This window comes from Cavia porcellus, unplaced genomic scaffold (assembly GCF_034190915.1).
Source record: "Cavia porcellus strain 051 isolate PalLab524CR breed Dunkin Hartley unplaced genomic scaffold, mCavPor4.1 scaffold_15, whole genome shotgun sequence".
Taxonomy (NCBI): Eukaryota; Metazoa; Chordata; class Mammalia; order Rodentia; family Caviidae; genus Cavia; species Cavia porcellus.
Genome location: NW_026947498.1, coordinates 1930548 through 1955403, shown reverse-complemented (window position 1 = coordinate 1955403; position 24856 = coordinate 1930548). Strand labels below are relative to the sequence as shown.

Sequence of the window (24856 nt, the reverse complement as noted above, 5' to 3'; positions counted from 1 at the left end):
TAATGCATTAATGCAAGCTGAAGAGAAGCTCTAAATTTCTCTAATAAGAAAACTGCTTGTCTAGTATCTCTTTAGACTTTCTTTATGGAGTACAATTTTCCTCAGTACTTACACATACATGATTTACAGAAATTTAAAAATCAGATAACTAACTTCCAGTACAGTAATTACAATTAACGAAAAGCAATGAGAATTTCAAATCACCTATACATAAAACCAACAATATATTCCCACAAAGGAATGGTATGCAGCTATGGAAATGTGGTGTACAAATTTTGTTCACAATGCTGTACAGTAAAAAACAACCACTACAAAAGAAAACGATTAAGTATCCAAAAACTGCTCATTGTATGCAGAAGAAAAAACTTGAAGAACATAAAACCAATAACTGATAGTCTGAGGTTTTTTTCTTTCAGTTTCTAAATTCTCTACAATAAAAAAGCACTCATTTTCTGACTGACATCTCTAAAAACTAAAATCAATTATGCAAGAAACTAATGCATGCAAATATTTAAAAGGTTTAAGGAAAATTATAGTCCTTTAGCTCAGGTCTCATCCTAAAATATCACTAAAAATATCTCTAAACATTAAAAAGCCACATAGTAAGTAGACTATTTCCCACTTTAAAGACATCATACCCTGCAAAAATAACAATTCTAGCAACAATAGATCACTGCCCCAATAATCTTATGTTAATTTGGGTACCTAATTTACAATTGCATTTACAGCTGCTTCTCAAATGCACAGTGAGCTTAACTCAACTTTTAAAATAGCTAAACCATTTGAAACCATAACAAGTATCTACTTTGCAACACTTTTTTCCTACCTCTAAACTTCAAAGAAATTAGTATTTTATTAAAGAAAATAATATTAGAAAACAACCAGTTTAATAAGGTATAACTATATAACTTCCTCTCAGCGTAAACAAATACAGTACTTCTTTAAAAATCACTTCGCCATCAGGGTTCATGGAGCCAAAGGTTTAACCTACCTGAAGTCTATAGCAAAAATACCAAGTTCTACTACTCACAAAGTCCATTTTCCACTTGATAAATTAAATAAGCAGTAGTATTTCAAAGTTGCATTCTCCTCTCACATATTTCATTAAGTAGATAACAATTTTAGGTATTTTAATTAAAAGCTATCAGAATGTTGCTTGGTGGAAATCATAGGACACAAGGCCCAAATAATATCATTAATTAATTCCGACCCCCGAACGTTCTCCAGTCACTGATAATAAAGCGGATTTAAGATTAGCCAAGAAACGGTCGGTCGTTAGAGACCCTTTCCGGTCGCAGACACCGGCCGGCGACAGCCGCGGAGGAGGGGAGGGGGAGGGGAGAGGCGGCGGCGGAGGAGGAGCCGAGAGGGAGGAACTGGGCCCGGCCTCGATGGACACCCAGGTCTACCAGTACCAAAGGGTAGGGGGTTGTCCAAAAGAAAAAGAAGGGTGAGCATCTTAACTCGGTTCAACAGTAAGAGCCTGAGATTACCAAAGGAAGCGCCAGTTTCTCGTGAAAAGGGAAGAAGCGGATGGAGGATTGGGGGGAAGGGCCCGGAAAATGGATCCCAGGCCCAGGCGGGGCCGTAGCGGGGCCCGAGCCGAGAAACGACGGCGTCTCCGAAGAAAGGCGCCGAAGAAGGGCAGATGGGGTGCGAACGGCTCTTCGGGAGCAGAAGGGTCCGGGAGGCGTTTACCTGGAAAGCTCCTGTTGTATTTCCCGGAATTTACTGACCACGAAAGACCTAAAAACCTGCTCGATGTCGGCCGCCATGGCGTCCGCTCCGTTCTCTCAACTCCTCCTCGCTAGTCCTCCAGGCTCCCAGCATGCGTAGGGAGAAGGCGCAGCGGCCAATTCCTTTTCTCGTCCTCCTGATTGGCTCGCATAGGAGCGTCAGGAACGGCACGCTCCCGCTATGGGCCAATCAGTGAGCACGGTCCCTCTCTCCTCTGCTGTTTCCGAGCGCCTTGGGTAGAGGTGCTGACGTTTGCGCCGCGCACGACCCGATCCGCCATGTTAGTGTCTGACGCAGGCGCCATTACAGAAGTAGCTGTTGAGACGACTTTTGACTTTGGTTTCCAACAGTGTTTAAGGGCCGTTAGAGGTTTGATGTTGATGACCAAGCGACTGAGATATACAGGCCATGAGGAACAGGAACAAAATAGGGCCACGTGGTGTTTGACACAAGGTCTCCAAGCGTTTGCTAGTGGTACCAAATTTTGTTAGGGTTATGGCGTCTATTGAAGAACTACTCAGTCCCCACAGTAACGTTAGTAAGAGTACATTTTTATCCCATCATCTCCTATCATCGGCCTCATTTTTTTCAGCAGTAGGTCGTAGGTCCTAAGAGATGTGTGTTCAAAGTTCGGCCAGCCCTGGACTCGTAGCTTCGCGCAACTGGCCGAGCGTAACTTGGGCGCTGCCACTCAGGGAAGTGCTGGAGGCTCCGGGGAGAGGGGTAGGGACATTAGGTGGCACCGGCACGACAGTGCCACATTATAAACGGGCCAGGCACCCAGCGGCGTTAGTGGGGAGCCGGCTCAAGCCGCGCCCAAGGGCGGGGGATACAGCTCAGATCACCTGGACGCGGCACCGGGGCCGACGGGCCAATGGGGAGGGGAGGCCGCCGAGGGGCGGGGACGGCGGCGACGGCGGGTGCGCGCCGGATCCCCTGGGCCCACTTCCGGTGAGCGGGGAGAGCCAGCGGCTGGCCGCCCGGGCTTGGTGCGTAAGCTCCCTTTGCGTCGTGGTAGCCCGCGTTTGCGCTTTGCTGGGGATTAACGTGAGGATTTCAGCGGGTGTAAAAACGGCTTGGCCAAGTGGACTTTCCGTCGGTGGGGATCGGCCATGTGCTCTCTTCCCTCCGTTGAGCGGTTGTCATGTGAGCGGTCCCTGTCTCTGCTTTAGCCACCCAGTCCTTTGAGATGGCTTTGCTTGGCGCTGCTGTGAAGGATCCACGCGAGTCACCAAAGCCGAGGAAGGCTGGTTAGGTCTCCCACGGTCTTCCGGCTGCTAAAGGGGCTTGATCTGTGCTGTTCCTGGAGCCAGGCCACCTCGCGCCTCCCGTGGTCTATTCTTTGTCCTGCTATTACAGCGACTGACTAGTGGGGAAAACTTCCCTACCCTGCTGCTTTTGTTAAACTGCAAACGAAATATTTTCTGTGGGTTTAAAGATACTTGTTTCAGGTCGCTCGGTACACATGGCGTGTTAAAATGTCTTGTTTTGGGTAACTGCTGCTTCTGAGTCCAATTTAGCGGGGTGTCTTTTTTCTTTCCTCAAATATTTAATCACCAGCATCTCAGTTGTTAAGAGTGCCAATAGCAAAATAGCTTCAGTTGGAATCCATTGTTTAGCAAGTCATAAAGTTTAACTGGATTTCCACTTCGTATTCGCAAAGTGACAATATTTCAATCTTCCTCATAGACTTCTTAGAAAGAGCAGGTTGAGAGTTCACAAAAGGCATTTAGAGTGACATTTTGGGACAAGGTAAGGCCTCAAAACTATGTTAGGTTTTTTTAATGTTACTAGTTTAAATTTTTCTTTAATGCTAGCATAACACAATGAAGTTACCAATTTCGGTTTTCTTTTGCCTGTTACCAGCTTGCCTTGTGCGTAAGCTAATAGCCTTTGCAAATTAGTAAATCATTGTGACTTTATTCATTGTTTTCACAATGAAATTTAACCTTTTTCTTACTAGCCAAGTGCTCACCTTCAGTCTTTTTTTTTCCCTATTAATGTAGTAATTTGATAACTGGTTTCCATTGTTTGTATTTCTATGCTGATTTTCACCATTTCTGTCTCTAAAGTATTAATTTTAAAAAGTTATAAATTGTACCAAATTTACAAAAGCTATAGGTTTTTTTTTTATTCAAAAAGAAAAAAAGCAGTAAAAGGGTACAAGTTGTACAGAATTTCAAGAAAAAAATATACAGTAAGAAATCACTATTGTCATCTTAGAAACAGTAGTCCAAATTACAAAATTAAAGCATACAAAGTGGACATTCATACAATGAGATTGCAGACAGTTCTGTCAGTGATCCAACAAAAACTCAGTAATATGGTTTTCTATCTTACACACTTAAATATACATGCAGTTATATCCTTTAGGCCACTTTCTTTTCCTCTCTTTTTTACAATAACAATTACACTTTTTGGGTTTTATTACTCCCATAGTTCTTATTACTTTTTTTGAAAGAGAATAAAACCAAATGTGACAAAACAAAACAGAGTCAGTTAGAAGGATGGACATAGTATATGATGCAAAAAATAGAATACCCAGGTGATCAAAAATATGACTCTTGATATCTTGAAAAGAGTTGCCTATATCATCAGGTATAATACAATTGAACAAAACAGTACAGAACAAGACCGATACAAAAGCTATAGTTTTGTAAATGTCATTTTCGATTAACCTTACCTAACAATGGTCGTGCAACTGTCAAAACTAAAACTAGATGATTTCTAATATGATTTTTATTTTCTCTACCAGGTTTTTAACATATAACTTTATGCCATTATCTTCTGCCTTCTGTTCTTTTGTACAGCCCATCAAACAAGAATGGGTGAGGGAAAATTTGTCTTTTTGAGACAAGGTCTTGCTATGTAGTTCAGGTTGGCTTTGAACTCATTATGTAGCCCAGGGTGACCTGGAATTTGCAGTGATCCTCCTGCCTCAGCCTCCCATGTGCTGGAATCACAGGCATGTTCCAACACATCCGACAAGGGAAAATGTTATCACATGTGAAAATTATCTAAAATTCAAGTTGCCATGTCCACAAGTAAAGTTTTATTGAAATATAATTATGCTTATTTTGTTACAGACTTCTGGTAGTTTCCTCTAGCTTAGAACCCTGATAAGCAAATGATCTCTAGTCGGCTGCCTGTTTTATGTTAAGTTTTTGTGGACACTGGCACATTTATCCCCTAGTATATTCTTTATGACTCCTTCCGTGCCACCATAGACACAGTTGATAGTACTTTGGACAGAGCATATAGCCCTCAAATCAGAATACTATCTGGCCCTTTACAGTTTTCTAACCTCAATCTTTGATATTTCAGTTTATAATAACTTTCACATCTATAGGATCTCATGGTGTAAAAATGAATAGTTTTTTTTTTTGTATGGAGGATTGAACTCACGACCTCACACTTGGAGGCAGGTGCTTATGCTACTGAGCTAAATCCCCAACCCAAAATGGATAGTTTTAAATCTGGATCTAAATTTAAAATGTTAATGCTGGGTTAACACTGATGGCACATTCCGATACTCTAAAGGCTGAGGCAGGCAGATCACTTGATCTAGGAGTTTAAAGGCAGTGAAGACAACACAGTAATATATGATCCCTAAATAAAGATTGGCAGGATAATTTTTTTGTTTTTTTGTCTTTTGAGACAGAGTAATTCAGGCTGACCTTGACTCACTATGTAGCCCATGTTGGGCTTGAATTTGGGCGATCTTCCTGCCTCAGCCTCCAAAGTGCTGGAATTGCAGGAGTGGCTCACCATACCAAGCAAGATTTTATTTTAATTTGAGTTTTGCTGGGTGTGGTGACATACACCTGTAATCCCAGCACTCAGGGGGCTAAGGCAGGAGGATCATTGCAAAATCAAGACCAGCCTGGGCTACAAGGTAAGTTCAAGGCCAACCTGAACTGCATAGTGAGACCCTGTCTCAAAAAGACCCAAAAAAAAGAAAGAAAAGAAGAAAGAGATTTAGTTTACAGTTCTCAAGAGATAAGGTCAAGAGGCTCCATCTAGGGATGGGATTCTTGTTGCAAAATTCACATAAGGTGGCAGGAGATGTGCCCAATACTCATCTATATGTCTATGTCTGGTCCTTCTTCCTCTTCTTAGAAATCCACCAAAATACAATCATGGGGTATCCACTGTGATGCCTGACTACCTCTTAGAGCCCCACCCCAGTGCAATCTTTCTGTTTGCTTTTGTTGAGATAAACTTCATAATCCAGAATAACCTTGAATTCCAGAACTCAAAATTCTCCTATCTCTGCCTCCCAAGTGCTGGGATTCCAGCTGTGCACCAAGACTTTTAATATCTCAGCAATTGAGATTAAGTCTCAACACATGAAACCTCAATAAAATACTCAGCCATGGCTAGAACTAAATTACCATTCACCGCTTAACCAACCACTCTAAGTTATTCTGCCCTGGTTTTAAAATACCCTATGTTTATGACTATAGTTATAATTCTGTAATTACAGATCCCAGTTTTGTAAAAATGAATTGCTGCATGGAAATGTCAGGTGATTTCTTAACTCATACTTGGAAATTGTGATTTCTGAACTATATACATCCTGAAATAATTGCAGTTTTCTTTCTGCAGGTGTCATCTTCCTTTTGAATCCCTGCTTTGCAGGCAACGATGGCAGCCCGAATCCTTGTAATTGGCTCTGGAGGCAGGGAACATACCCTGGCCTGGAAACTCGGACAGTCTCACCACGTCCAACAGGTGTTGGTGGCCCCAGGAAATGCAGGCACTGCCTGCTCGGGAAAGATTTCAAATACTGGTATTTACTTTTTTTGGTAATCACATTTTAAAAGAAGGAATGATGATGACTGTTTGTGAATGTGATAAACTGTCAGTAACATTTGCCTTTGTTCAGATTTGAATACTTTGCTTTAAAATTTGTGATAATGTGAAAATGTCATTTTGTTAATGTAAGTTAAATGTGGCCTGTTCAGAATGCCATTTCTTTATCTTAAATTATTTTGAAGCTTAATAAAACACATTATTGGAAAGAAAACAAGTATCTAATACTGTATATAGTGCAGGCATTTTGGTGCATGTTTTTGTAATTGAAAAATTAAGCAGTCTTATCAAATTTAAGACCCAGCAATTCTAAATCCTGGTAGAACTCGACCCTATTTCTTTGATAAGCATAAAAAATAATGAATGATCATGCACTATGTTAAACTCTTTGTAATACTCCTCACCTTAAAAAAAAAAAAAAAATACTCCTCACCTTGCCTTTGAAAGCCCTTCGTGTTATCAGCCTTTTGCATGCCATTCCAGCCCAATGCTTTTCTCTTCATTGCACTAAGTCCACACTGTTCCACCAGTTTCACACATGTAGCTAAGTGCCTTGCACTTTGTATATCTCCTGCATTCCTTTTCCCACCTACTAAAATACAAGCCCTAGGGTGTAAGCCATATTACAGCAGAAACGAGTCTGTGGTTTTGCACACTGTGCATAGTACTATATGTGGCACATAATATTTATAGGCAGAAAAACTTAGACCTCACAAGCATAAACTGGGAGGAGACAGTTGCATGTAGATAAGACAATAAAATAACTCCTTTGTTGGGATCTTGGCTCCAGACGTGAGCACGTTTTCTCTACATGCAGTTAAAGTCACATAGGCAAACCCTTCACGGTCTCCCAGGGTTGTGTCAGACTGCTGCAGTTTGCACCAGCTGAGTTGGGCATGTACTCCGATTCTTGACCTACTGTACTGATTTAGTTGGGCTTGCTCAACTGCTAACTCCAGGTGCCTGGCTAGGTACTCCCTCCTCACTATACTTGGGCAGTTTCTACAGACTGAAGATCTAACCTTGTTTGGACTTGGAGAAAAGAGTTGTATCCTTAAACATCTCTGTCTGAGAGACTCCCTGACTCAAACCAGAAAACTCTGCCAACTCACTCACTGTCGGGATGTGCTTGATTCCTTTATACTCATTGTTATTTTTGTTTATTATCCAACCTCCTCACAATGGATTGTTGGCGTCCTAAGTCTAAGGATCCTAGTTGTGTTAATATCTAAATGCCAGGGCTTATTGCACTACCTTATTACATAGTGGGGATCTCAAAAACTCTTGAAGGACTGATAATTTCCAAATATATTCCATAGATTTGGTGGAGGGGGGGTGTTCCTGCAATCAGCAGTGGTAACATGGACAACCATGATTTCTACCTTCTGGGGAAGTTTGCTGGTATTAACAGTTACAGCAAACTGCTGAGTTTGGTTGCTTAGTCTAATTAAACTCTACATTGAATTTCTCCTTGTACGATTATCATACTAATTTTTTTAAAAACTTATAATAGGAAGAATAAAGTATATTAGCTTACTGACTATGGTACTTAGTTTAATGAACTGAAAGAGAATGTTTTTGTGAATGTGGGTTTGTGTTTTCTGTTTACAGCCATCTCAATCAGTGACCATACAGCTCTTGCTCAGTTCTGCAAAGATGAAAAAATTGAGTTTGTAGTTGTTGGACCAGAGGCACCCCTAGCTGCTGGTAAAGTTCATTTCTGATTATTGTTAAAATCTATGTGCAGTGCCAACAAGAACTCCATGATCATCTAGTCCAATTCATTTTACTGCTAAGAATTGTAATATATCAGAAAAAGACACTTCACCCTCTCAAAATTCATAGGTTCTATATTTTTTTTCACCAAATGTCAGTAATGCAGTGATGTACAGATCAAATTTGTTGCCATGAGAAACATTTTGTATATCTGTTCTAGTGTTCATTTAATTACCTGTTTATTCAAATATAACATAATTTTTGGCTGTCCACTTCCCCCACACACAGGGTCTTACTGTGTTGCCCACACTTATCTCAAAGTCCTAGACTCAAGCAATCCTACCTCAGCCTCCTGAGTAGCTGAGACTGCAGGTGTAGCTAACCATGCCCTGGTGTTTTGCTGGGTTTGAGTCATTGCTTAGTAGCATTTTATTTATGTCAAGTAGTTACCATGAAAAACAGCCTGTGCCACCAGTTATCTGCCCTGTGTAAATGTAGACTTAGTCTAATGATAATTTGTACTGAGTCTAAAAAGACCTTGGGTCACTCAAGCAGCTGTTCACATCCATAGGCATTGTTGGGGACCTGACCTCTGCAGGAGTGCGATGCTTTGGCCCCAATGCAGAAGCAGCTCAGTTGGAGTCCAGCAAAAGGTTTGCCAAGGAGTTTATGGACCGACATGGAATCCCAACTGCACAGTGGAGAGCTTTCACCAAAGCAGAAGAGGCCTGTGGCTTCATTATGAGGTAGGGAAGAGGCTGCCTAGGAAGGGCAACTATTTTGTTAGGCTATTTAATGTGGTCACTTTCATATAATATATCTCTTTTTAACACCCAGAAAGGTAACATTCTGAGCATGACCTTACAAAAAGATGCAGTTTTAATGTGTGTTACTTATTCCTAGATGGAGAATATACTATGCAGTGGATCATCAAGTAGACTGGCCTGACAGCTTGGCTTCTGACCAGAATTTTAGTTTTAACTTACAACCAAGGTGTCTTTGAGTTATGACCTGAATGCCAGCCTCTTGTGCTCCCAGATGGTCTCAAGTACAGATTTGACCCTCAAAGAGTTCTGGAAGGAGCATGACAGCATCCTTTCCTGTGTGGGGTTCATTGAGAAATCCTGGGCCAGTGTCTCTCTAAGGATACTGAGATCTGCCTGTGTACAGGAGAGGGACTTTGAAGCCTGCGTAGTGGAGTCTGAGCCTTCAGTCTACAACTCAAGTCACAACCAGACGATCACTTGATAATCAACTACCAATACTCCATTCTGAGCCTTAAAATTGTATACCCTTTGTTCTCATATTTATGTGTGGAAAACATTGAGCAATTCATCAATGTTGTTAGGCACATGCCCTTACTCTTTCTTTGTTGACACTTCTTGCTACTTAGTGCTTTTCTTTCAGTTGAGTCAGCTTCATTCTTCATTCTACAGGGTTTCTTAAATACTGAATATTATTAGTTCATAATAGCCAGGCACCTTGGGTAAGTTGACAGTTTTGTTACTTACTTTGGCTAAGTCTCCTTCCAGATCGATCCCAGTCCCACTCATACTTTCTCGTATGCACTTCCAAAAATAATCGACATGTCTGTGCTTACCTTAGCTTTATACAACACAGCTTTTGCGTAAATGAGAGTATGATTCATTATGTTGTACCTTAAAGATCATTCCATGTCTCCTCTATGTCTACTTATTCTTCCAAAGTGCTTGCTTGTGTGATTTCATTTTAAGTAAAAAAAAAAAAAAAAAAGCAAAATTGTACTTGTATGATCATGAAAGAATGCATCAGAAAAAAATCCTGGCAGGATGTATATCAGAATGGTTTTGGAATGATGTAATTTTTTTTTCTTTCTGCTTTTCAGTTATTGCAATAGCATATTGTTACAAATTTGCAAAGCATTTAAAAATTCCAAGCTGTAAGGGTGCATTGGATACTGAAGGTTGCTGTCTTTACAGGGCTGACTTCCCTGCTCTGGTTGTGAAGGCCAGTGGCCTGGCAGCTGGGAAAGGGGTGATTGTTGCAAAGAGCAAAGAAGAGGCCTGCAAAGCTGTGCAGGAGATCATGCAAGTAATTGAGTCTTTTATTTTCTTTTTTTTTTTTTTTTTTGAGACAGGGTCTCTCTATGCAGTTCAGGTTGGCTTTGAGCTCACTTTGTAGCCTAGGCTGATCTCAAACTCACAATGATCCTTCTGCTTCAGCCTCCCGAGTGCTGGATTACAGGTGTGAGCCACCACAGCCATCTCTATAATTGAGTCTTCTGAAAGATTTCTTTTCTTTACTTGTTTTTGGAGATAGAGTTTCCCTATACCGGTCAAGCTGGTGCATGTAATCCCAGCACTCAGAAGGCTGAGGCAGGAGGATCATTGGGAATTCGAGACCCATCCTGGGCTACAAAGTGAGCTCAAGGCCTGCCTGAACTATATAGCAAAACCCTGTCTCAAAAAGACCAAACAAAAAAAAAATTTAAAGCTTATGGTTTAAGCCTCTTTTTTTTTTTTTTCCCCTCATATCCCACAATTAGGAGAAAGCTTTTGGAGCAGCTGGAGAAACAATTGTTGTTGAAGAACTTCTTGAAGGAGAAGAAGTATCTGTACGTATATTGGTCTTTTTGGTTTTTATACTTTGTAAAAACCTGGTACCTAATCAGTACATCCTTCTGCCTCCATCTCACCCCTGCTGCCCCCCCAAAAAAGTAGTCCTCATTTGTTGCCGTTGCTTCATGTACAAACATAAACCCATCAGTAAAAATGAATAAATGTAATATTTGGATGCAAATGTAATTCACCATCAGAAGTAACTTTGGACACTTTTCAGCACTAAGTGTGTTGTCTTCTTCCTAGTGTATGTGTTTCACCGACGGGAGGACTGTGGTTCCCATGCCCCCAGCACAGGACCATAAGCGATTACTGGAAGGAGACCTTGGACCCAACACCGGAGGAATGGGAGCTTACTGTCCAGCACCCCAGGTACTTTCCAGGAACTCTGCTCAGCTGCAGGAGGAATTGTTTAAACTTCTCGAAAAGCCCTGCGATAATGCTTTGTTTTGGTTTGTTTTGATTTTTGTTTCTGCAAATCCTGATAATCAGCAATATATCTCTCGCTCTATCTCTATTTCAAATAGACTCACTTAATTTGCCAGGCTGGCCTCAAATTTGCAATCCTACTGCCTTATCCTCCCAACCGCCTGGGATTACGGGATGTGTTAAATGAAAAGTATCTCTCTTTAAAATTAACCTTTTCTCTCTTTAAAATTAGCCTTTTCTTAGAATTAACTTTTTAGTTGTCTTAAACAACTAAAATAGCCAAATTAATTTTAAGCCAGCCTAGAATACAGAGGATTGGATAAGTCTTTGTATTCCCTTCTACTCCAGATTTTTAATCCATAGAATTTATTAAACTGGGCATGGTGGTACACTCCTGTAATCCCAACACTTGTAAGGCTGAAACAGGAGGATCACTGCAAGTTTGAGACCAGTCTGTTGAGGTTAAGGCCAGCCTGAACTGCATAGAAAGTCCCTGTCTCAAAAATAACCCCCGAAACAGAATTTATTAGATTAGAAAATGATAGTTTTCATTTTTCCAGGCAGAACATACATATTTTATGGGTGGTCAGGTGGGGGTCAGTTTAAGAAGCAAGACAGACTACTGATCTTTCAACATATTTCAAAACTAATGTTCCCAGCAGGGTCATTGTGGGAATTTTTTTTTTTTTAATTTTATTTAAGGAGAAAAAGAAAAAAAAAAGGCAGAGAAAGGGTACAAGTTATACAGATTTACAGAAAAAAATAAACAGTAGGAAATCACTAGTTAATGGATTACATTTTGTCATCTCAGAAATAATTGTTCAAGTTACAAAATTAAAGCTTATAAAGTGGACATTCCAACAGTGAGACTGCAAACAGTTCTGTTCAATGATCCAACAAAACTCAGTAATATCATTATCTATCTTATACACTTAAATATACATTCAGTTATATCATTTAGAGCACTTTCTTTTCCTCTGTTTTGTACAATGAAAATTACACATTTTGGGTTTTGTTGCTCCCACAGTTCTTATTACTTTTTTGGAAGAGAGTAGAACCAAATGTGACATAACAGAACAGTCAGTCAAATCAAAAGGGTGGACGTAGTAGATAATGTAAAAGCATAATATTAGGTGATCAACAATGGTTACCATAATGCCTCCCACTATCTCTAATAGAATTGCCTATATCATTAGTTATAATAAAATTGAATAAAACAGTAAAGAACAAAACCAACAAAACCAAAACATTGGAGACATTATAGGTCTTCAAAAGTAGATAATAGTCAACCAGAATGGGCGTCATAATGAATCCCACTATCTTCACAGCTGTTGCCTAAACTTTCGAACCTGGTACTATCAAGCAAAACAGAATAGAGGAACATCAGTCAAAACAAGATGGTGAGAGCAATACAGGGCTTTAAATCAAGATAATGGAAAGTCAAAGTGGGTTACTATAATATATCCTGCTATTTTTAATTTATTTTTCCCTTAATTAAAAGGATAAAAAAAGTAAATAATAAGATGGAAATTGAGATAAAAGAGGGCATAACAGCAAATCAGCACAGATCAAAACATAACCATTTAAACAAAATAGTGTTTCACCACAAGATTATCCCGACATAAAAGTAGTTACCATATTGTCTCTTTCCTTGAAATCTTTGAGCATAACTTCGTATACTGTAGCATCAAATATATCAAAACAATGTAAAACCATTCAAGAGAATGACAGTATTACAGGGTATTTAGAATCAACTAACAGAAAATAAACAATGGTTTCTGTATAATCTCCTTGTCTATAAAAGGTTTTGCTTATACTATCATATATAATAAAATCCAATAAGATACCACCTGTTTAGACCAACGGAGACAGAAGAACAAAAGCTTGATGAGACTTCAAAACAAGATGATACTAAATCAGTATTACCTATTAAGACGTCATTTTCTCCAAAATAGCTGTTCCTATCATCCAATCTTCTCTGCCTCATTTCTCTTGAGCTCTTTTTCTGTCATTAGTTGTCAGTTTGTCTTCTTCATTTTGTTTTCTGCTCCATTCATTGTGGCCTCTCTGCCGCTACTTCTGGATTCTTCGTATTTTTCTTTTTTAGAATATCCTGCAATATTCTCTGTAGAGTTGAATTGGTGGTTGCATATTCCCCTAGTTCCTCTTTATCCTGGAAGCACCTTGTTTTTCCATCAATTTCCAGGGATAGTTGTGCAAGACATATCAATCTTGGCTGGAGATTATTATCTTTCACAGCTTGAATTATTTCCCCCCACGCTCTTCGTGATTTGATGGTTTGTGCTGAGAAGTCTGCTGTAATTCTGATGGTTGTTCCCTTGTAACTGATCTGTTTCTCGTCTCTGTCGGCTTTTAGTATTCTGTTCTTGTATTGGATTTCTGGAATTTTAATTATTGTATGCCTGGGTGTTGCTCTGTTTGGGTTATAGGTGGCTGGGGTCCTGTATGCTTCATATAACTGAGTATCTTTACCTTTTGCTAAATTAGGAAAATTCTCCTGGATTATTTCTGTGAGTAGCTTTTGTAGTTCATTTGTTTGTGTTCCTACTTCTTTTATGTTCTTAATTCTTAAGTTATAGACCCTCTTATCATCTTCTAGTCTTTGTATTATTGCTGTTGGTTTCTTTGTTATTTTTAAGAAGTTTTTCATCTCATGCTCCCATATTACAAATCTGCCCTTCAGTTCAGATAATCTGTCCTTAGTTTCTTTAAAGCTGTTATGCCAGTTTTCGATAGACTTTTTAGTTTCCTGGTATTCTCTTTGAACCTGCTTCACGTATTCTATGTTTTCTCTATTTTCTCCATTAAACAATTCTCCCCTCTTTTTCTGTTCTTCCATTCCACCATCTGTTTTTTCTTGGGTGGTGCTTAGCATTTTTCTAACTATTCTGCTTATGTCTAGCTTCAGGTCATTAATAACTTCATTCCTGAACTTGTCTATGAGGCTCTCGAGATAGCGCTTTATGTCTATTGGTGCTGTGTCTGCTGTTGCCTGTTTCTCAGGATTGGGGGCCGAGGACCCTTTTTGTTGCTGCCTCTTCCCATATTCTTTGTTCCTTTTATATGCAAGCGTATATAGGAGGCCCAGCTTCCTTCCCTGTCAGTCACAGTCTGATTGAATTGCGCAGGCTAGGTGTTCCCGCCCACTGCAGCACACCAGGAAGTTGCAGACCAGGCAGCCTATGCGGGGCCCGCCCCTCCAGGTCACCTTCAGGAGCTGGGACCTGGGCTGTGCTAGCCTACTGGGTCTCAGCCAGCAGCATCACATGGGCTAGGCACTGCTCACCAATCCCACTTGAGAGGGGGATTGGTGACTGAAGTCACTGCAGCGCCCTGTTCCTGCAAGTCTGCCCGGTCCCAGAATGTCCCCTGTTGGAGTCTCCTAGACCATGGAAGAGACCCAGTTTTCCCCCACTCACCGGAGGTGGATGCACGGCTCCCCGCCTGTCCCGCTCTCAACTCTGTTCACCGATTCCCGTTCTCAGAGCTTCCACGTGTCTCTCTCCCTGCCTAGCCGATGCAGACGCAGCCGCAGCCACAGCCACAGTGGCGGGAAACCCAAATCGCGGCTTCCAATGGCGTGGACTCCAGCTTCCACGCTGAGGCTTTATCTGTTATAGCACCAGGATTGCATTCCCAGTTGGTTTCTCTCAGCCCAGTTCATTCTTGGGTCACCGGGGCATATCTCCTCTTGCTTATGATTCCTTTCTCAGCACCATTCCTTAATTCTAAGCTGGATGTTTCAGAGCCCCTCCATAGCTGCTGCTGTGTGTCCACCATGTTCTCCCGGAAGTTCATCGTGGGAATTTTTAAAGTTTGTGAACTTCAAGTAATTACTCTTTATCAGGTAGTAAAAAAACAGTAGTTCTCATTGTCCTTTGTAATACCACTTATAAGAATTTTTTTTTTTTTTAAATTTGGGGTCACTATGAAGTTTGAGCTGGCCTTGGGCTCATTTTGTAGCCCAGACTGGTCTTAAATTTGCAGTGACCCTCCTGCCTCAGCCTCCCAAGTGCTGGGATCACAGATGTGAGCCACCAGGCCTGGCCACAAGATTATTTTTAAAATACTAGTTAAATTTAATGTATTTCTGGCCAGGCATGGTGTGCGCACCTATAATCTCAGCACTTGGGAGGCTGAGGCAGGAGGATCCCTGTGAATTCCAGGTCAGCCTGAACTACATAAATAAAAAAGTAAATAAATAAAATTCTGTGTGTTCCCCAGGTTTCCAAGGATTTGTTACTAAAAATTAAAAATACTGTTCTTCAGAGGACAGTAGATGGCATGCAGCAAGAGGGCACGCCATACACAGGTGAGCATACCCATATTATTACAGATACCATTTTAGTGTAACTTTTCACTTCTGATAAAACTTCTCCATATTGGTTTTTTTGCCTCATATTGGTTTTTTTGTCTATCACTTTAATTGGCTACTGTTGCAATGTTTATCGTTACTCTAAAACCTCAAATATTAGAAGTTTATATTCTAGGTTTCGTAGTTGAAATACAGCATCTTTATTACGGATTTACTTTTGTTCCCCCCTCTCTGTTTCTCTGTCATTTTTTAAAAAGGAGTTCTGTACGCTGGTATAATGCTGACAAAGGATGGCCCAAAAGTCCTGGAGTTTAACTGCCGTTTTGGTGATCCTGAGTGCCAAGTGGGTAACAATTGTTAAAGATACTGACATATGATTTTGCAGATGTATGTTTTAATTTTAGGATTTTTAAACCTTGAAATAATTACCTTTGAGAAACGTAAGTTCTGCTAGTTACTCAGTGACTAAAATGTTTTAAGAAAACTGAAGGGCAGGACATGGGCAAGAAGATTGCTGAGAGTTTGAGGCTGGTCTGGGCTACATAGTGAGTTCAAGGCCAGCCTTAACTATGTAATGAGACACTGTTTCAAAAAGCAAAATTATACTCAACTGTTCTTATAGGGAAAAAAAAAAAGCAAAATTCAAAAATTAAAATTTTATCTTATTGGTCATTTTGATTGTTTTTCAGGTAATCCTCCCACTTCTTAAAAGTGATCTTTACGAAATGATTCAGTCTACCTTAGATGGCTCGCTGGGCGCATCTCCACCCATTTGGCTAGATGACCACACTGCAGTGACCGTGGTCATGGCAAGTAAAGGTTATCCTGGAGCCTACACCAAAGGCATGGAGATCACAGGTGAACAGCGGGAACGGAAGGTTTCCTCACAGAGTGACAAGTGACTGGTGCCACAGCAGGCTTCCCTCCCACACAAGTGCAGTGTCAGCAACCTTTCCAGGGTCCATAACCACAGTGCTTGTTGGGTTTATGTGTTCAGATGTCCAAAACTGCATGACTTATTGTCGTAATCTCCCTGTCTGGATAATGAAACTTAACTCACCTGTACACATTCTCAGAGTCCTCCCCGGAGTAGCCTTTCAGTTCCACCCTCCCAGAGCCAGGGGGCTGGGGCAGAGGAGTTATTAGTGTCATCCACGTCCAAGTGAGTGGTATGCCATAGAAGCCTGATCTCTCAGTATCACACCTGTGTGCCTCCTGGTCTTTGACTTCTCTACAGGGTGCCCTGTGGTCATTTGGATAACAAATTTCAAACAGTTTTACAAAGTATAGCTTTTTCTTCCCTTATTCTTTGCAGGAGTTGAGGCATCTAGTTAAATGATACAAAACTTTTTAAATGTCAAATAAATTCCAGTGCAGTAAGCCCAAAGGCAGGCTTCTGTGACACATAGCAGTCTATTTTTGCCCCTTCCAATACTCCAGGAATGTATTTGAGGCCAGTCATGTTGGTGTATGCCCTGTGATCCTAGCACTCGAGAGGCTGAGGCAAATGGATTTCCATGAGTTCAAAGCCAGCCTAGCCTCTGTAGGGAGTTCAGGTTCAGCCTGAACTGCGTAGTGAGACCCTGTCTCAGAAAAACTAAATTCAAAAATATTGTCCTAAAATGTTACAGTCGTTAGGTATGGAAAAAATTGCTTAGGAATGTGCTTTGCATTGTAGTAACCCTCTTGGCTATCTTTAAAAGAAAGGAAGCAACTTTACTTGCATGATTATGATAAATAAGAAGGAAGTTCCTTATTCTTAAGAGATGCGATCAAATGCAGGATTTATTTATTGCTATTTAGGTTTCATATCTTGTACTTCTTTTGGAGGGAATATTACTTTGTCCTTTCAAGTCTAAAATCATTCAAACTTTGGCTTTTTTTCTCCCTTTTTTGCCTTCCTCATTGACACTAGTTTTTTTGAGATTTACCATAACAAGGTTTTAGAAATATAGAGTTGTCATTCTCAAATAGAAGAGACTTTAGGAGAAATTAATTTGCCTTAATTCTGGCCTGATAATTTTTTAAAGGGGAGCTCGTTTATATAGCCCTGGAATAGAAGTTCTTGGAGTTCAATTCTCATACAACAAAAGGAAAAAAAGGCTGTTGGAGAGCTGAGGATAGCTTGGCAAGCACAAGGTCTTGAATTCGATTCCCAGAACCCAAAAAAAGCTGTTGGAAATGATAAATTTGTATTTCAAGTAATGCATCAGATCTGCTCTTTTTCAGGCTTTCCTGAGGCTCAAGCTTTAGGACTAGAGGTGTTCCACGCAGGCACTGCCCTCAAAGATGGGAAAGTAGTAACCAGCGGGGGTAGAGTCCTTACAGTGACAGCCGTCCGGGAAAATCTCAAATTGGCTCTTGAGGAAGCCCAGAAAGGACTCGCGGTTATCAAGTTTGAGGGAGCCGTGTATAGGAAGGACATTGGCTTTCGCGCAATAGCTTTCCTCCAGCAGCCCAGGTAAACATCTGCTTCCAAGGTAGCAGTTAGGGCTCATTTTCAGACCCGCCCTAGGTGGCTCTGTAGAAAAGTCTACAGTCCTGTGCTAAGTCCTTCTACTCTGTGTTCTATTCTCTGTGGGATTGATCTGATCTTGGTTTGTGTTTCATTTGAATCAAAATTGTAGCAGTGTGTGGATTCAATGGAAAGGCTTAAAGGTAGCTCCTTAGCTTTGAAAAGTTTTTGCTCCTTATCCAGTATATTGTTGTTTTGAGTCCTAGTTAGTTTTGTCTAAGAACTCATCAAGATGGGAATATTGACCATTTAAGTTTCAAACTTAATTTGATTACCTTGAAGACATTGGTAGTCATCATTTTGCACTGCATTTTTATCTGTTACTGACATGTTTTTTGACCTTATGGATTCGTTTGTTGACGTGTAAATTATAAAATCAATAAACTACTGATTGCAGTGTGTTTTCACGTCTTTGTCTTTGGTTCTTTGTGGGGCTTTTTAATTTTGTTCAAGGTCTCACTAAGGTGGAATTGCTTAGGCTGGGCTTGAACTTACGAAGCTCCTATTTTGGCTTCCCAAAGTGTTGGAATTACAGGTACAAATCACCATGCCTACATAAGGAACTCTAATCTTAATTTTAGTTTTTTCTTTTTTGAGGTATGAGGGGAAGATACTGGGAATCTAACTCAAGGCCTCGCAATTGCCAGGCAGGTGCTATGCTACTGAGCTACGTCCCCAGCCCAGGTTAAGTCAAAGTTGAAGAAAGTAAAATGCTACAACACCATTTGCTGTCTAAGGCTTTTACACCAGTCAGTCTTTCTTTCCTGCCTGAGAGTGACCATTGCTACTGACTGGATTAATCACCAGTGCTCTCACTCTAGCTGCACCCTGGCAGCTTGTTTTTAATAAAATTCAACATACTTCTATATGTATCACATATCAGTGCTCTCACTTTTGCAAGGCACTACTACTGAATTTATAATCACTCTCCAACTGCCATCTTGTAAAATGCTGCATTCTGAGTATCATGACCGGTCTTGCTTTTCTTCCCCAAACTTGTTTTTCACTGTTCTCAGCTATAAAGAAATTGCTGTGGTTATGAGTTTGTATGTTGCATTGAGAATTTGGTTTGAATTTAGCTCAGTGGCATAAGCGCCTGCCTTGCAAGCAGACAGTCGTGAATTCGGTACCGATTAAAAAAGGAAAAGGACAAAAAAAAAGAATTTGGTTTGATTCTTTAGGAATGTCTTGATTTTTTTTTTTTAGACAGGGTCTTTGTGCAGTTCAGCCTGGGCTTGAACTCACAACAATCGTTCTGCCTCCGCCTCCCGAGTGCTGGCATTACAGGGGTGAGCTACCACACCTGGCTAGGAATGTCTTGAAATTTTGGTTTATTTGGTTTTGATTTTTTGTTGTGTGATGCTGAGGCATTGATCCTCTGGGTGTGCTACCACTCAGCTTCAGCTCCTCAGCCACTTTTGGTTTTTCAAATTTTGAAACTGGGTCTCACTCACCCAAGCTGGAATTGAACTCATTTGTTTATTGTTTCCTTTTGTTCTTTGGAGACAAGGTCTTGCTGTGCAGTTCAGGCTTACCTTGAACACACTATGTAGCCCAAGTTGGCCTTGGATTTGAATTTACAATCCTCCTACCTCAGCCTCCCTACATGCTGGGATTACGGGTGTGCACTGTCATACCCAGCCAGAAGTATAGCTTTCCTGTAACCCTAGGTTTCATTTTTTTCCCTTGTGGTGCCAAGGATGGATCATGCTAGGCAAGTGCTGTACCACTGAGCTGGACCCTCCAGTCTCTGTTTTCATATTTTAATTGCCCATTCCAAAGTTGAACCAAGGGCCAGGGATTTAGCTCAGCGGTAGAAGCACCTACCTGCCTGGCAAGTGCAAGGTTGTGAGTTTGATCCCTAAGTACCAAAAAAAAAGTTGAACCAAAAAAGGTAATAGCAAAATACCATTACATTTAAAATTAACATGATACATACAGCTCGGCATGGTAGCACATGCTTGTAATCCCAGCACTTGGGAGACTGAAGCAGTAGGATCACTCTGAGTTCAGGGCCAGCCTGGGATACAAAGTGGGTTCAAGGCTAGCCTGAATTGTATAGCATAAGCTATCTAAAGAGGCAAAAAAAAAAAAAAAAAAAGCATGATAGTTGCTAAGGGATAAAGGGGCAAATAGGGAACTGCATGATTACAGCTTTATACAATGATTTACCTAGGGGGATTGTGGTGATGGTTGCCTAACATGAATATTTAAATACCTCTGAGTTACATGTGGTAGGTTTCATTTATATTTTACCACAATGAAAAATTTCTTTAAAATTCAGCATATTTAGCAGCAGATAAGAAGTATTTCTGAAAGAAGCATTTAGAGCAATAGATGGTTCACAATAGGTGATACAATAGAAGCAACTACGGAGGTTGTTTAAACACACTTCAGTTCCCAGGGCCTGCCCAAGCCCAGTTCAATGATAATCTGTATGACTGGCTTTTAGGCATTGGGCATTTTTAAAATTTTAATATATTAGTGCATGTGAAAAGCATTTGGGATATCTTCTGCTTTAGCATATATGATTTTTAGGATTACATTAATTTTTCTTGGCATTAAGGTGATGTCTTAGTTGTTGTTTTCATTTTCTTAGGGGCCTGACTTATAAGGGCTCTGGGGTAGACATTGAAGCTGGAAATATGCTGGTTAAGAAAATTCAGCCTTTAGCAAAAGCTACCTCCAGACCTGGTATGTCAGATTCTGACTTTTAATAAGTACTATTATTTGGTATTTTATTTAACTGACAGACATTGTAAATTGATTTGGGCTTTATATTTAACTGGGGAAGATTTGCCAAATTAATGCCATAGTTCTCTTAAGTCTTGTCCTGCTTATACCAAACCCATTATCTTCTGCCTTCATGTCCCTTAAGGAAAGCATTTCTTGTCTGAGATGTTACTGCTTTTCTGATCAGCTCTTTGAGTATGTGATAATACTCTTTCCCATTCTCCAAAACAAAAGCTTTTATTTTAGTCATTCTTATGAACAAATGGTCAAAATATTAAGCTAAATTAGTATATTGAAATACAGCAAGTAATTAGTGTTCTCTCTGACAGGATGTGATGTTGATCTTGGAGGTTTTGCTGGCCTCTTTGATTTGAAAGCAGCTGGTTTCAAAGATCCTCTTCTGGCCTCTGGAACAGATGGTGTTGGGACTAAACTGAAGGTAATCACATACTGTTGTGAATAAAGGCTTTTCGTGAAAGACAGGAAATTGCTGTTTATGAAATACATAGTATTTTTCTTGACCTATATAAACTAAAAAGAATCATACCAAGTAACCATCTATTTTAGTCAAATGCCTAAAATGTATGCACATTTTTAATGGCAGAATATTACTGAGACTTTATTTGGGTGGAAGAATATCTTAGGGGATTAAAAAATAATTTGGACCAAATCACTTATGAGAATTTAGTGTTCTTTAGTTTGGAGTGTTAAGAACAGCTTCTAGAGTCAGGGATACTTGACAGCCTGGGTGAATGAGCTGACAAAAATGCAGTACAGAGCTTATTCTCTGATGTGGATTTCTATCTTATGTAGATTGCCCAGCTGTGCAATAAACACAGTACCATTGGTCAAGATTTGGTTGCAATGTGTGTAAATGATATTCTGGCACAAGGAGCAGAGCCCCTGTTCTTCCTTGATTATTTTTCCTGTGGAAAACTGGACCTCAGTACGACCGAAGCTGTCATCGCTGGAGTCAGTGAGGCTTGTAAAGAAGCTGGGTGTGCTCTCCTAGGTACAGTCATTTTAACCACAGGTCTTCCTCCTTACTGTATATTAATCTTGTATACAAATGTGATTGGTGCCAGTATGGCAAGTGTGAGAACCCTTGTATCACATGGTGAGTGAAACACAGATAAGCTACCTGAGTGAGTCTTTGACCCTGGTGCTTTGTCCACTGGGTGCATCCTAACCTGTAAAGCGGGCTTAGGTCATTTCCTCCCTCCTAACACCATAGCAGGGCAGGTGGATTCCTGGCATTCCAGATCTTAAACCATGTTTTCCAACAAAAAGGATACAAAGAATAAAATACAGCCAAGTTTGATAGAAATACCTCCTGACTACATGTGAGAGTTTTTTGTTTGCTTTTTGTTTTGTTTTGTTTGCAGAATCAATTTGTAGGTAGTGGACCAAAGATGAAAACTGCCTCTTTAGGGGTTGGGGATTTAGCTCAGCGACATAAGCACCTGCCTTGCAAGCAGGCAGTCGTGAGTTTGATCCCCAGTACCGATAAAAAGGAAGAAGACAAAACAAAACAAAACAAAACAAAACAAAAAAACCACAAAAAACTGCCTCTTTAGTGTTACTGGTTTTTTTTGGTTGTTTGCTTTTGCTCTTGTTTTTGTTTTGAGACAGTTTCTCACTACATATTTCCGGCTGGCCTTGCACTGACAGTGTACCCTATGATACCCCTGAATTCACTGTACTCCTTCTGCACTGATTGTTTGACACTCTTGCTATGCAGGCCAGGCTGGCCTTGAACTTGCAGCAGTCCTTCTGCTTCAGCTTCCCGAGTACCACTCCTGACTCAATTACTATTTCTATGGAGAAATCTGACACAAAAATTAAAAGTGCCCCTCCACCATCTTTGGAACAGTCTCTAATTTGAATTCTGTCGGCCTTGACTTTCTGTCATTATATGATGTCATCATAAAACATTACAGAGGGCCAGGGATATAGCACAACAATACAGCATTTGAGTCCCAGGACCAAAACGAAGAAAAACATAGCCAGGTGTGGTGGCACACACCTGTGATCTCAGCACTCAGGAGGCTGAGCAGGATTGCTATGAATTCAAGTCCAGCCTGAGCTATGAATTCAAGGCCGACCTGAACTGCAAAGCAAAATGTGTGTGTGTGTGTGTATCTGTGTGTGGATATAAAAGTCAAATGTATATGAAAGTGAAAGCATTTTTGAAGCTAAACTGCTATAGAAATGATGTTAGTGAACATTCACTCTTTGAAAGCAGTTTGTGCCAGACATGATGGCTCACACCTGTAATCCCAGCACTTGGGAGGCTGAGGCAGGAGGATCATTGTGAGTTCCAGCCTAGGCTACAAAGTGAGCTCAAGGCCAGCCTGAACTGCAAAGCGAGACCCTGTCTCAAAAAGACAAAAAAAAAAGCAGTGTGGAGGCTGCATGCACAAGATTGCAGGACTATGACCCTGTCTCACCCTTTGTAGGAATTGGTGCAATCATGCTTGGTTACACGTTCTATTAGGCATCTGATAGAGTACAGGGTTTGGCTAACGTGTTTGTTTCTGCAGAGTGTTGTAACCCACCCAGAAAACAAGGCCCCATGATGAAAAATGGGGCAAGACCCCCGAGATAATAAACGGAGCAAGACATCTTTTTAAAAGAAGCGCTTTTATTTTAACTGGCCCCGTGACACAGGGCAGATGGAATTTGCAAAGCTGTGCAACTGCATTAGAATTTTGACTGATTTTTATAGTTCATTTATGATTAACTCATTGATCATTAAGTACATAGTGATGAGAAACAGAAGCAAGGTGGGCCTTTGTTCCCCTTTGTTTGAGGTCAGAGGCATTTCACAGTGGGTGGTTAGCCAATTCATAACCCTTGGTCTGCCAATTCCAGGAACATTTGTCTCTCATAAAAGGAGCAATGGTTGACACAACATCATTTGTCTCTTACAAGGGGGAACAAAGGTTGACATAGCACACGGCGGGGGGGGGGGGGGACACACAGGTACAGAACAACATGAGGACACAGTCAGTTAATCTATAACTTTGTGGTTGGTGCTTGGTTACTAGGGTAACGAGCTCACTAACTATCCTTTTAACTATTTTTGCTAATTGTCTTTTAATCAATTATTTTAATTTTTGAGCATCTTAGTATAACAAAGAGTAGCTTGTGCCACTCTTTCCTAAGCAGATTTACAAATATCATGTGGCTTCTTCACTCCTGTCTTACCCAATCAGGAGGTGAAACGGCAGAAATGCCGGACATGTACCCTCCCGGAGAATATGACCTAGCAGGTTTTGCTGTTGGTGCTATGGAGCGAGATGAGAAACTCCCTCACCTGGAACAGATCGTGGAAGAGGACACCATTGTTGGGATAGCCTCATCTGGTCTTCATAGCAATGGATTTAGCCTTGTAAGGAAAATTGTGGCACAGTCTTCATTGGAATACTCCTCTCCAGCACCTGCTGGTTGTGGTGACCAGACTTTAGGTAAGCTGAGGTTCAAATTGTCCTGCTTCGACCTGTTTGGGGGTCTAGACTCTCGTAAGTTAAAGCTAAAATGTAGTGAACTACATCACTCGCTGGTTTGCTACTTGGACACTTTTTGAAATAGCCTTGCTTTGTTTATGCAGGATTATAATTGTCATCATCTTCAAGTTGTTTTACATGGTTTAGTTTTGTATTTGTAGGCTAAACTTTTGTCTGCCCTCCTCAACTTGCAGGAGACTTACTTCTCACTCCAACCAGAATCTACAGCCGTTCACTGTTACCTGTCATTCGTTCAGGACATGTCAAGGCTTTTGCCCATATTACTGGTGGAGGATTGCTAGAAAATATTCCCAGAGTGCTCCCTAAGAAATTTGGGGTGGATTTAGGTAAGATCACTAATGGAAACTTCTACTCAAATAATCACTAAAGAAGCCGAGCATAATGGCTCCCACCTGTTATTCCAGCACTGGGGAGGTCAAGGCAGGAGAATCGTTGCAAATTTGACACC

At 40.6% G+C, this 24856-nt stretch overlaps 2 protein-coding genes across 8 annotated transcripts in view; one reads left to right on the top strand and one right to left on the bottom strand.

Moving 5' to 3' along the window:
• Son (SON DNA and RNA binding protein) overlaps window positions 1-1853 on the bottom strand; it is a 32072-nt gene extending 30219 nt beyond the window's left edge. For all 5 annotated transcript variants that reach the window (XM_063224429.1, XM_063224428.1, XM_063224431.1 and 2 more), the window contains exon 1: window positions 1699-1853. In XM_063224429.1, coding sequence (XP_063080499.1) covers window positions 1699-1775 — 77 coding nt within the window. In that variant the 5' untranslated portion in view covers window positions 1776-1853. The remainder of the gene's footprint in view (window positions 1-1698) is intronic.
• Gart (phosphoribosylglycinamide formyltransferase, phosphoribosylglycinamide synthetase, phosphoribosylaminoimidazole synthetase) overlaps window positions 1429-24856 on the top strand; it is a 31709-nt gene continuing 8281 nt past the window's right edge. The window contains exons 1-16 of one of the 3 annotated variants that reach the window (XM_063224442.1): window positions 1429-1450; window positions 6346-6529; window positions 8164-8259; window positions 8840-9014; window positions 10227-10338; window positions 10793-10861; window positions 11112-11237; window positions 15540-15627; window positions 15888-15973; window positions 16320-16488; window positions 17860-18091; window positions 20745-20839; window positions 21208-21317; window positions 21692-21890; window positions 24097-24348; window positions 24582-24734. In XM_063224442.1, coding sequence (XP_063080512.1) covers window positions 6385-6529; window positions 8164-8259; window positions 8840-9014; window positions 10227-10338; window positions 10793-10861; window positions 11112-11237; window positions 15540-15627; window positions 15888-15973; window positions 16320-16488; window positions 17860-18091; window positions 20745-20839; window positions 21208-21317; window positions 21692-21890; window positions 24097-24348; window positions 24582-24734 — 2107 coding nt within the window. In that variant the 5' untranslated portion in view covers window positions 1429-1450; window positions 6346-6384. Of the gene's footprint in view, window positions 1451-2601; window positions 2727-2968; window positions 3490-6345; window positions 6530-8163; window positions 8260-8839; window positions 9015-10226; window positions 10339-10792; window positions 10862-11111; window positions 11238-15539; window positions 15628-15887; window positions 15974-16319; window positions 16489-17859; window positions 18092-20744; window positions 20840-21207; window positions 21318-21691; window positions 21891-24096; window positions 24349-24581; window positions 24735-24856 lie in introns of those variants that run through there. The other 2 variants (XM_063224440.1, XM_063224441.1) reach the window with 2 other exon arrangements.